Below are 12,294 nucleotides of genomic sequence, written 5' to 3'. Positions count from 1 at the left end.
AAATAGCCACCGGAAAAGTACATTCCATTTTTTTATAACCAAACGGGACACAGAGGAAATGTGAAATGTCAAGAACTACACCGGGAAGTGAGAGAAGAAAATGTGATGTCCGGCCATAAAATTGCACAAAAGTGGCCCACTTTGATGGGAGAGAAGAAAGATAGTGAACCTTTTGAAGAACTACGTTTTTGGGTTCCCAAAATGAAAAGGATAGAGGGATATTGCGCACAGCGTCTTAACTTTGAAAATCCGAACAGAAGAGAACTTGTGAGAGGTCACTGAAAAGATTTTAGTGTTGAAAAGAATTGAAAAGAGCGCACAACACATTTTTGAACATGAGCTCCCTTCTTCCCTTCTTTTTCCTAACACCAGTAGGAGCTCCGGAGGGGCTATTGTGTTCAAACTATTGTAAACATAAAAGGAGAAGAATGATGACGAGGGGAATAAGAGAGAAAAGAATACTAGAGGACGGCGGAGGAAAGAAGGATTAATCCAATGTTTAGGCAAAAATGAAAGTGAGGGCGAAACATTAGTAGGAAAACATATTTTCGAAAAAAAAGAGAAGAAGCGATTCCATTTTCATACGAGCAATCCTAATTCTAACTACAACATAGAATGAGCCTTGTTTTGTCGTCTTGACAACTTGCATTGGAGATGTGAAATTTGTTTTTATCGGTGAAATCTCTGGAGGTTCTGTGTTGATATAAAAAATCCAATTATTTTGTAAATTATGGGAATAATGTATTTCTCCCAGTAGAAGTTCATCCTTTACTGTAAGCTCAATTATCACGATTTCTTTGAAAAATAGTGAAAGTTTGTCAACTGATAAACTATTCATCATAATATCAAAAACATTTATCAGTTTGCATATTTTTGTATTTTCTCATAGAGATCGAAATAATTGAACTCAAAGTGCAAATATGGTGTTGGAAATACGACATTCCCTATTCTTAGAATAACCGTTTTCATTTTTGAGTATCAAACCGTCAACTTCCAGCTCAAATATTTCAATTTCTGTAAAAGATATCAGAATTGTGCTAACTGATGAAACATTAGTGATATCATGATAAATAATTCATCACTTCACAAATTTTCGATATCTCTTTTAGGAATCGTGATAATTGGGTTGGAAGTTGGGTGAGCTTCTATTTGAGCAAATACGTTATCAAATATTTTAAGACATACACTGCGCGCCATAATTATGGAGCCACTTCAATTGTTGTAATTTTTTCATATCCATGAAAGTTTCTGAATCCTTTTCGATGGCGATAAATATCATTTTTGAATCTGTAAATGTGAAGAACATTCAGTTTCAGATAGTATAGCAACTGTTTGAAAAAATGCAATTTTTCATTGCGCCATAGATATGGAGCCACTTCAAAAATCTTGCCATCATCACGATTTCTTCGCTGTAAAAAGCAGATATTCAAATTTTCCACTGAAAATTGATATTTTCAAAACAATTTCTGAACTAATTTCAGTAGAAAATTTTTCTGTTAGAAATGATTTTCGCAATTTTTTTCACAAAAAATGGAAGGTTTGCAAAAAACAATTTTTTCCTTTTCCAAATTTTTTCAGGATTGTATTGTATAAGGTATGTCAGATTATTTACAAAAACTCGTTAAACATTATTAAATGCATTATTTAGTTTTCCGAAGCGTGTAAAGTACTGATCAAAGGGTGCAAACAATAATTTTTGAATTTATTGAAGCCAACTTCAGATAAGGCGAAAATATAGTAAATATGACGTGATACATTTGAAGTTTTTCATATTTATTAACCATAAATAGAGCTTTAATTTCTTAGTTGGCAAGCTTTTATCATGACTCCATCCAAAGAAGTTATTTTGCTCCGACGTGTCGCCAACGTTAACTCAGAACTCTCCTCAGTTTTGCGCTTCTTCGTTTCCAGAGGTGTATCACACTTGTATGAATTTGTACAAAAAAGATGTCAACTACAAAAATAAAGCTCTAGTTTTGTTTTCTATCTCTCGAAATTGTTAGCTCTATACGGCTATGTATGTTATTTTTCCAAATTTTCAAGCATGGTGTTTTCTCAAATAAAAAAGATCAGTATATTACTGTTTGTGCTACAAACATACATTGTCGTATAGAGCTAAAATTTTCAAGAAATATGAAACAAAACTAGAGCTTCATCTTTGTAGTTGACAACTTTTTTGTACAAATTCATACAAATGAGATACACCTCTGGAAACTAAGAAGCGCAAAACTGAGGAGAGTTCTGAGTTAACGTTGGCGACACGTCGGAGCAAAATAACTTCTTTGGATGGAGTCATGATAAAAGCTTGCCAACTAAGAAATTAAAGCTCTATTTATGGTTAATAAATATGAAAAACTTCAAATGTATCACGTAATTTTTACTACCTGCAAGCTGGTGCGCCTTCGGCGCGATTCAATCTAGTTGTTTACTGGCTCGTCGCTTCACTCCCAATTTTTTCTCAAAGGGTCACGTAAATCTATATTTATTTTCAAGTTTTTTAAAAGTCGACAGAGTGACATCGGGACGGACAGACGCTTCTAGCGTTTTACATATAAAGAAGTTATTTTCGGCTTATCTGAAGTTGACTTCAATAAACTCAAAAAATTATTGTTTGCACCCTTTGATCAGTACTTTACACGCTTTGGAAAACTAAATAATGCATTCGATCATGTTTTACGGGTCATTATAATTAATCTGACATAAATTATACAATCCTGAAAACATTTGGAAAAGGCAAGAATTGTTTTTTGCAAACCTTCATCTTTTTGTGAAAACAATAGCGAAAATCATTTCTAACAGAAAAATTTTCTACTGAAATTAGTTCAGAAATTGTTTTAGAAGTATCAATTTTTAGTAAATTTGAATATCTGCTTTTTACAGCAATGAAATCGTGATGATGGCAAGATTTTTGAAGTGACTCCATAATTATGTGAAAAATTGCATTTTTTGATATTTTTGAAAAATTGCATTTTTTGATATTTTTGCATTTTTCAAACAGTTGCTTCACTATCTAAAACTGAATGTTCTTCACATTTACAGATTCAAAAATGATATTTATCGCCATCGGAAAGGATTCAGAAACTTTCATGGATACATAAAAAAAATTACAATAATTGAAGTGGCTCCATAATTATGGCGCGCAGTGTATAAGCTTCCGAAAAAATGAAACCTTCCGAAAAAATGAAACATTTTTTCTGATTGGAGCCCATGGGCTTCTATTTAACCTTCTTCACAGAAAATTATCGAAAACTGAAATCATTAGAAAAATGTTTTAAAAAATGTCTTCAAAAACCAAGACGAACTGTAATGTACAAAATGCGCTAATTGAACTGCATGAAGTTCTTTTAGAGGTTGCGCGCTCATGTTTTTAAGTTTTTAAGCACGTCGGAAGGTGGGCTTCTGATAGAGAAAATACGACTTTCCAGCTTTTGAACTCAAATATATTTTTGGAGCTCACTGAAAAAGATAGCTTCAAGAAAGATAGATAATATAGATGACAAACTCGTACCCTCAAAAATAAAGTGATGTAGTAGTGTCTTCCACAACGCGAAGTCGTGGTTTTGACAAATGGCACCAAGATTTCGGGTCGGCTAATAGGTCCCTTGAAGTTGTTCTAATCTCTAACGGCGTGGTCTTCTTCAGACACTCAAACGAATTGGCTATGTGCCTTCTCTCCCATCCTCATTCTGTTGTTTCTTTTTGCAGGGATTAGTTTCTTCGGGGGAGGAGCAGCAGATGAGAGGAGAGCTAAGAAAAAGTGAAACTCTTGAGAGTTCTGGTGCTCGTTAGTGCAAGTTTCTCCTACGGAGAGGAAGGAAGTTAAAAGTGTAAACGAAACACAATGTTTTTTGAATAGTTGAAAGAAATGTGATACTCAAAACAGGTGATCCTTTTTCGAAATTTGAAGCGTCAAAATTCAAAGTTTGGTGAAGAAGCACAATTGGAATTGAAGAACTAAATCTCAGAATTCAAATTACTGCCTCATAAAATCTCCTAATTCCCAATTACCAAACCATCTGTTTTATCCTAAATTTCAAAAATCAAATAACCACCAAAAGAGCGAATTTAGGAAAGGAAAACCCTAGAAAGGAAAGGCCGCCCAAAATGTTTGGGACAAATTCGAAGATTGAGTTACCGCGTCGCTAATCACTGTCCGAGTGTGTTGGAAATGGAAGAAGAAACGAGGGGAAATGGAATGCGCAACGCAGTGTGAAGCCAATTATTTAGCACCCAACACCCCCCCCCCCCCCAAAACCCACAGAAGCGGCAGACGGTGTGGTGTTGGGATGGCGTCAAGTGTGCGTGTCATTAGTTCATTATTGAATAGGGAAATATGAAAAGAGAGTGGTGCTGACCGAGCTTGGGGTTGAATAGAGAATTGCGATGAATCGTTAAGATTGTTCAGATGCAATCAGGTGGAATTCAAAGGATACACCTCTATAGAAAACGAAAGTTCTAATATATGTTCCAAAAAGTTGTAAGTTTGGGAATGATATTAGTTGAAATAACTTTGATCAGAAGTTCTCTCTGGATTATATAGAAATTGTATCTGTTGAATGTTTAGTAAAGATATGGGGGTTGTCAAAATTCTCAATAATGAAGCTTGAATTTCTGAAACGCCAACTTATGATAGCGAAAAATAAATACCGTAAAGCCTTTAATAGAAGAGCCAACACACGTTCAAGTTTGAGCTAATTCTAACTTTTTAAACCTTATAAAGGGAGATGAGTTGGCTCAAAGTTTGAAGTTAGGGAGCCCTACTACTACAGGTTTGATGATATTCTCATTTTTAAAGCTCTATAAAGTGATTAGTTTTCACATTAAAATTCGAAAAATCTTTTTTCTCAAATTCTCAAGAAAAATAGCCAAAACAGGTTGTGAAACGACTCGAGCTGAAATTTAAGAATTCGAAAACAGCAAACAGAAAAATGCCAAAAGCGCACTGGTTTTCTAGAATTCTTTGAGCTTTCCACCTCACTCGGAGTGCCGAAGAAGTCGAGTTTTCTTCCTACTCCGTCGGACATGTCAGACATTTTTGGACATCAATTAAATATGAATGTCCGTGTCAACGCTCCTGAAACATTTGTTCCTGAAAAATATGGATATAGATTTGGCGAAATATTTGCCTCTATCGCAAAAAAGTTTTTTTTTTGCGTTTTTGGACCTTGAACCTAAAATTTTGAAAACATTTTTCAATCAAAACCATTTTTCTGAAAATATATTTTAAAAATATACTCGAATGTTTGGATCTATGGGAAACCAGCGTTATTCAAAATGTCGTCGTAACAAAATAGTCTCTTTTTTCAGTTTACCAAGATTTAGGCAAAACGTGCAAGATACTACGGCTGCATTAATTGACTAGAGAACTATTTTGAGCTAAAATTCGTTTGTTTTCATGGTAATTGTTGTTGTGCGTTTTTGAAATGATGAAAGTGAGTTTAAATGTTAGATATTTTTGTTCTAGGAGGATCACTTAGCAGGTGTTCCTGACGAGTATTCCTGAAACGACAGTCAAAAATCGAAACAAATTAAATAAAAACCCGGAACTAACACACATCTGCACTCAAAAAATAATTTTTTCTGAAAAGAAACTCAAAACTTATTTGATAAAATTAGATTTCCCGTAATTCTATTCTGACAAGACGGATCAAGCTTTTATTGGAACAATATGATTTAATGTGTTCGAAATTAAAGAAATAGTCATTTTCAACACAATCCCCCATATAAGAATTTCATCGAGAAACAATTTTTATTTAGCATTAGCAGCAAACCTCAAAAACTATTTGTGAAACTTTGGTTTTAACGGGATTCTGACTAGATAACTCAACCTGCTATGTATTGAAAACTTGATTTCACATGTTAAAAATCAATGAAAAAAGCTTTGAACACAAACGCCCATGATATAAACAAAGTTCACATCAAGAAACAATTATTAAACAGATGTATCAATGAAAGTTGTTGGTCTTGCAATCTGGCTTGTTCTTTCGGTAGGAACAACTTCTTGTCTGAAACAACATCTCATATAGCGAAGTATTCTGACTCGCAGCTGTTTGGTGAATATTATCGTTGCACAAGTAGAGGAGAACCCATGATAAGCTAAAGAAAACAGTAGCAACGTGGAGAAATCTGGAATAAAAATATTGAATAAAAAAAAAAAATTTCTCTCAGCCTACTATTGTCATACATGATGAAAATCATTTGGTAAATCTGAAAAACCACTCGAGATATTATCATAACAACGTAGTTTGCCCCCTGAAATGAATCGAATCCAAAATGATTTTTTGGGGGTTTCACCTGTGCCAAAAGACTAAAAATAAGAATTCTTTGCAACTTTTTAGTTTCCTTCGACAGATTTTTAGCCGAGCTCAAAAAAATATTGATGAAAACTACAGTACTTAATCCAACGGCCGAACCCAGGCATACCAGAATACTGTATATGACAACATTAAGGATTAGAATAGGATCTTCCTAGCCAATATGAAAACACTATAACATCCAAGTTTTTTCGGAAGATCCGGTACTTTCTGTAAGAATTTGCAATGAAATTGTTCAGTTGATAGTGAACTCACTTTGAATAGAGCATCTTTTTTATTCTGCTGATACATTATAGTTTTGTCGTCAATGGTACTCCAAGTAAGAGTCATCATGTGCACAACAGCAAAAAATCGAGAAATGTATAATCCAAAAGTAGAAAGCTTGAAAGTATTGATTTATCAAATAATCGAGAAAGTATAACTGAACCGATTATGAACTGAGCAAGTGCGTAGAACTGAAAAACTCCACTGACACCCCATTGAGATAACCAGCCAGTTCCTCGATAGACGTCATACGGTAGATATGTTATTGGAAGCCACATGAATGTCACATAAAACTCCGAAGTTACATTACTATCTACTTTTGTGTAATTTTGAACATCATCTACACACGTTATACTATGAGCAATTATGTAGTATTTGTAGACTCGAAAAACTTGATATGTTTCACGGAACAAGGCGGCCAAAAGCAGTTCATTGATTGGACTGAAAACTGAAGTATTTATGAGGAACGATTTGAATACAAAAACAAGACTCAAACATAAAATTAAAGGATCCAAACACGAAAACTTGTGTACGTTATCGCAAAAAAAAATAATTCTGAGTTAGTATTTACCAAACTTTAATGACGAGTCATAGACTCTAATTGCTTTTTTTGTCTGCAAATTGTGTCTGGGCAAGGAATTGATCTTTACTTGGAGAAAAAAGTTCAATTCGTTTCCATGATTTGTTCCAAACAATCGGAAAACTTAAAAAAGGTGAATAAAAAAAACTCTCACCTTACTTTGATAAAATGTTTGACTCGCTTGTGTCACAAAAAAGACATCCGACATTGCGGCAGAATCGAATTGAGTTCAATTCAATCAATCGCCACGAATTACCGTATTTGCACCTGAAACACGAGTAAGGAGGAAAAATAAGGCTTGAATCAGTGCACGTTGTCATAAACATTTTACTGCGTTGAAACATTGATTCAATTATTATAAATCTATTACAAATACTACTGATAATAATAGGATTTTTAAGTCTGACTTGAAGATTGAATAAAAATAACTTTCCAACTCACCCACTTATAGTTCATTAAAGGGGGACTCCGACCAAAAAATTTTATTGCATTAAAATGTGTTAAAAGTTGTCTATTTTCCTAATATTATTGCGAAAAAATTCAGAAGAAATCCGAAATCCCCGAAAAACGCCGTTGAAAATGAAAAAAAATCGAAAAAAGTGCCGCCGAGGAACGAGGATTTGAATTCCCGCGCAGTGAGAAACCTAGGCCACGGCGCCTGAGAGCATTATTTTTAAGTGGCCGACAGTGTTTTTTAATGTTTTTTACTTGTCGGAGACCAAAGCGAGAAAAATCCGGAAAAATTGTTGGGTAGGAAGGTCGCGGCACTGGCGTGGCCTAGGTTTCTCACTGAAAATCCTCGTCCTTCGGCGGCACCTTTTTTTGAATTTTTTTCATTTTCANCGGCGTTTTTCGGGGGTTTNGGATTTCTTTTGAATTTTTTCGCAATAATATTAGGAAAATAGACAATTTTCAACAAAATTTAATGCAATAAAAAATTTGACCGGAGTCCCCCTTTAAAGATGTTTGTTGTAAGGTACAAACATTCATGAGAAATCTCAGTCAAAGATGTAAAAATTTTGACTTTTGGAAACACTTCGACTTCTTCAACAGTACTTTCCAAATAAAATTTCGATTGAAATTTATTTGAATGGAAAACCAAATTTTTAAAAATTTTTGGTGACTGAAAAATTGCTTCGAGTCTCAAGCGGACTTACTACACTTGTTTATATGTCTTTAATTCTCATTACGCATCTCAAAAAAATGGAAAATATCATTTTATTTCTTGGAGGACAGTTGGAGAAACACATCTGTGTAATGAATTCAAGATTTGTCAGGGGTTCAAATGCACAAACAGGAAGGATCTTGAAGGGATGTCATATTAAAAAAATAACACAGTATTCGGACGGATTTTTGTGCAAAAACACTTGAACGCTCTGAAGAAAGTGTGGTCCGGCCGAGATCACTTTCTTAGAGATCTCACAAAGGAATGAAGATGAACAGAAGAGTATCAAAGTTTGAAAAGTGTAGTTTGGTAAGAAGAAAGGAAATATCGGGAAAACGGATTCAAGTCAAATGTAGGAATGTTAGTGAGTAATAAAAATAGAGTGGGCCAGAACACAGATGGATATATCACATGAAAATTGATTCAAGATTGGAAAGTAGAGTTATAGTTTCAAAGAGACACTAGAAACCAAATGAGAAAGGAGACGAGTTTTAAGAGCAATTTGCTCCTTTTCAAAGTTACATTTTTGTTTGGATTGAAAAATTGGATTAAAACTTTAGATGCAATGCGTCGGTGTCCATTAGTAAGTCTCAAAAATCTGGGGAAGGTTGACAACTCAGAGATAGAAGAGACTGAAAATGAGACAAAAATCAGGGAATCGAATTTTAGGAGAAGACAGAACAAAAAAGTGAGAAATTATTTATCATTGAGCAATAATTAATCGGCGATCTCTGGAAAGTCGATGATCTTCAGCTTATCCTCTTTTGGCGCAGCTTCAATGCAGTTGAAGTTTCTGGCAGATGTAGCGAGGCGGCTCCAAGCTCTCAAAACTGTGCGACCCCATGGAATTGGATTCATCGCTATGAGAAAACGTCCAGCGGCTTTGAAGAAACTTGGTCTCTTGTCTTCATAACTCATAAGTTGAGCGTCGTGATTCTCCGTGATGTATAGTTGAATGGAATTGATTTTGAATACCAAACAGACCTTGTTTGGACTGCCGATTCCCATTGGGAAGGTTATATCCCCCCTGAAACAAAATTAAGGAATTATGACCTGAGAAAATTAGCGTACCATGTGGTGTTGTGAGCTCCCGTGACAGACGACAGTTGAGACTGCCAGTCATCTTCAACATCATCAAGATCATCTCCGATGAACGTCATACTCGTCCCCTCACAACGTCTCTCTTTGATCCATGTCTGCAAAATTATTACAAATGTTTTTGTTTGATTGTTTTGGAAACATACCTCAATAATTTTGTGAATCGTCTGAGGTTTCGGAAATCCGATGAACTCGGTCTTTTTGTTTTTGATTTCTGTTAGGAAATTTTCAGTTTTTGAGAGGTTTCGGAGCTTTAATAACGCTGCGTTTGCGACCTGAAATTAGGTTATTGGTTTTGAATACTCGTAGCCAAGCAGAGCTACCACTGGAAGCTTGTACACAGCTATATCCGGAGTCAACATAGTGAGCTCTACCGTTTCGGCGGAACCGATCAATCTCAGCCACTCGCATCGAACAGGGTTGTGATGGAAGCGAAGCAACCCAACAGTGAGCGGTGGGATGTTGTCGAAGGTGCCAGCATTGAAATCTCCCTTAACCACAAGCCAAACTCTATCAAATGCGCTCTAACTCACGTTTATATCCAAGATCTTGACTCTTGAAATCACGTCTTGTAGTCCCTCACTCATTGACCGTTCGATTGCGGTTTTAACACGATCACTGCTCTCATGATACCCTTTCAACACGTATAGGCCGTCTACGGTGTCGTACTTGCATGTACGAGTTTTCACAAACTCTCCATTGTCCTTTGGTATCTCATATATGTTCCAGAAATGAGAGTTGATTGAGACATAAGCCGACGTAGAGGATAGAGCGCCAAGAAACATGTAATCAATATCATTCTTTGGTGGTTCACTGAATATATTGATATTATTTAAAAAATATGAAATTTCAGAATTTTTTCCAATTTTTTTGTGAAAGAACTATTTTTTATGGACACTCTTATCTTGAAAATTTTTTTCTTGTCAAAAAAATCGTCCATTTTTTTTCTGTTGACCTCAAAAAATTTTTGAGAGACAGAAAACATTTTCCGAAAATCCGGGCCGGGCCCTGAAAATTCTGAAAGAAGCCCGGCCAGGCCCTTTCTTAGAATAAAGTTATTCTAATGTAAGAGGTTTCTGAGATGCCTTCGACGTACCTTGGTGGAGTACTCGGTCTGCCGGCATGATCTATCGGAGCAGAAAAAAGATATGCCAACGTCTGGCACTGGTTAGCATCGGCAACTGTAACCATCGTAAACGGAAACAACTGAAAGTGGGACGCGAGAGAAGAAGAAGTGTGGAGTGAATGAGCTGGGTAGATTTGCGTTGCCCCGGTTACGGGCGCGAGAGCCTTATGCGATACACAACAGATTGTTTGGAGAGCAAGCCTTTTGGGACATCAGAGAAAAAGGTAGTCGTTCAATTAGTGTGTGAAAGGAAGAGATTTTGAGTATTCTCTTATGTCAGAAACTGGTTGATTTAAATTAAAGTCACAAGCAGCCGAAAAGGAAAAAAGCGACGAACAAGAAGAGGGGAACCTGTTGCCCTGGTTACCGTGCCACGAACTGAGTTCCAAAGGCAATGCTTTTAGAGGAGAGTATGTCCCTTGCGCCATCAGAGAAAAATCTTTGCGTAAAATTAGTGTGTGAATGAAAGAGGTTTCGTATCTTGTTATTGAACCGTGACGAATTATTCTAGGAAATTTTCAGAACTTGAGAAGTAACTTGACAACAAAGAGAAAAATGTAGATAAGATTTTCATAGGTTTATTAGAAAAACTTTTGATCATTGAAATAATCAGAAAAGATCATTGAAACAATCAGAAATAAAAAAAAGTTGTACTCAATTCATACAGCAACATTGGCTTCACTTAATCGGTATCCGAGTCATCATCGTCGCTAGTGTCCATAGCCGAAACTTCCTCAAATCCGGAATCCTTGTCGCTCAGCTCATCTTGGTCCGAATCAACGTCTTCATCCTCAGTCATCATCTCAATGTCTGACTCTTCTCCATACTCCATATCAGTCAACTCAACGATTGAATCCTCTTCATCATCGCTATCATCCTCGCTCTCGTCCGATTCCTCCTCAATGCTTGTATCGGACTCTTCGGTTTCAGTCTCAGTCTCAGTATCGGACTCTTCTCCTTCTCTGATTTCAAACTCTTCCTGCTTATGATGATCCTCTAGATCCATGGCTTGGGCTGAGACGCCGTACTCAGAAGCGGTGAATTGAAGATTATAATATTCTTCGAATCGTAAGTCGAGTTTGTAGAGATCGCTTCTCCGATATAGTACTTCCGGATCATTGTTGTATTGATCGAACAGTTGGAGGATATCTAACTGCGGCTCTTCTTCGTAAAGCCTCTCATCATCTTCCAATGAACTGGACGGTCCAGAAAGATCCAGAATATTCTCCTCTTTTAGCATCTCATCATCAGCATCATAAAACAGGCTTGAGGTGAGACTGTTCAGTGTTGGTTCGAAGGATCCGTTCTTTTGAGAATACATTCTAGGCGATATCTGGAATGAGAGAAATCAATAGAAAGATTTGTAGATTTGAGATGAAATAATAGGGGACAGCAAGAACCAAGTAAGGGAAACAGAACACTAACGATGAGTTGTGAGTTATGTAGCAATGACTTATGGAAAACGTGGGCGGTGTCACATCGTCTGGATAATTTTGTGATGTGAAGAGGAGGTGCCACAATCAATAAGTTTTTACTGTCTTCAGGTGGTTATGGCCATAGGGCAATAAAAATGACTTGGGATACAAAAGTTCCACCTGGGTTCTCATAAAGACTCTGTACACACATCTAGACACATAGATTTAACGTCTGGAAAGTACATGTGACAAAATCTATTGATCAGGAGAGACTAGTCCCATGTGTTAAAAGTAACTGACCGGACAGGACAGAAAAACCATTACAAAATAAG

The 12,294-nt window shown here is 36.1% G+C and overlaps 3 protein-coding genes across 3 annotated transcripts; all 3 read right to left on the bottom strand.

The window, feature by feature from the left end:
- Positions 1–5,932: 5,932 nt before the first annotated feature.
- CBG22742 lies at positions 5,933–7,366 on the bottom strand (the record flags this gene model as incomplete). The annotated part of the gene is made up of 6 exons (XM_045240342.1): positions 5,933–6,126; positions 6,494–6,524; positions 6,570–6,695; positions 6,737–7,019; positions 7,155–7,192; positions 7,313–7,366. The coding sequence occupies 6 exons, from the start codon at positions 7,364–7,366 to the stop codon at positions 5,933–5,935; spliced, it is 726 nt and encodes a 241-aa protein (XP_045097650.1).
- A 1,674-nt stretch (positions 7,367–9,040) lies between these two features.
- CBG28000 lies at positions 9,041–10,612 on the bottom strand (the record flags this gene model as incomplete). Its single annotated transcript, XM_045240341.1, has 5 exons — positions 9,041–9,350; positions 9,395–9,519; positions 9,568–9,696; positions 9,955–10,234; positions 10,518–10,612. The coding sequence occupies 5 exons, from the start codon at positions 10,610–10,612 to the stop codon at positions 9,041–9,043; spliced, it is 939 nt and encodes a 312-aa protein (XP_045100548.1).
- Positions 10,613–11,229: 617 nt separating this feature from the next.
- CBG28001 lies at positions 11,230–11,868 on the bottom strand (the record flags this gene model as incomplete). The annotated part of the gene is made up of 1 exon (XM_045240340.1): positions 11,230–11,868. One exon carries the CDS (start codon positions 11,866–11,868, stop codon positions 11,230–11,232), a length of 639 nt encoding a protein of 212 aa, XP_045100549.1.
- Between the last annotated feature and the right edge of the window lie 426 nt (positions 11,869–12,294).

Source organism: Caenorhabditis briggsae (genome assembly GCF_000004555.2).
Source record: "Caenorhabditis briggsae complete genome, chrX, whole genome shotgun sequence".
Lineage (NCBI taxonomy): Eukaryota > Metazoa > Nematoda > Chromadorea > Rhabditida > Rhabditidae > Caenorhabditis > Caenorhabditis briggsae.
Note: the sequence above shows the minus strand (reverse complement) of the source record. Positions and strands in the feature narration are given on the sequence as shown.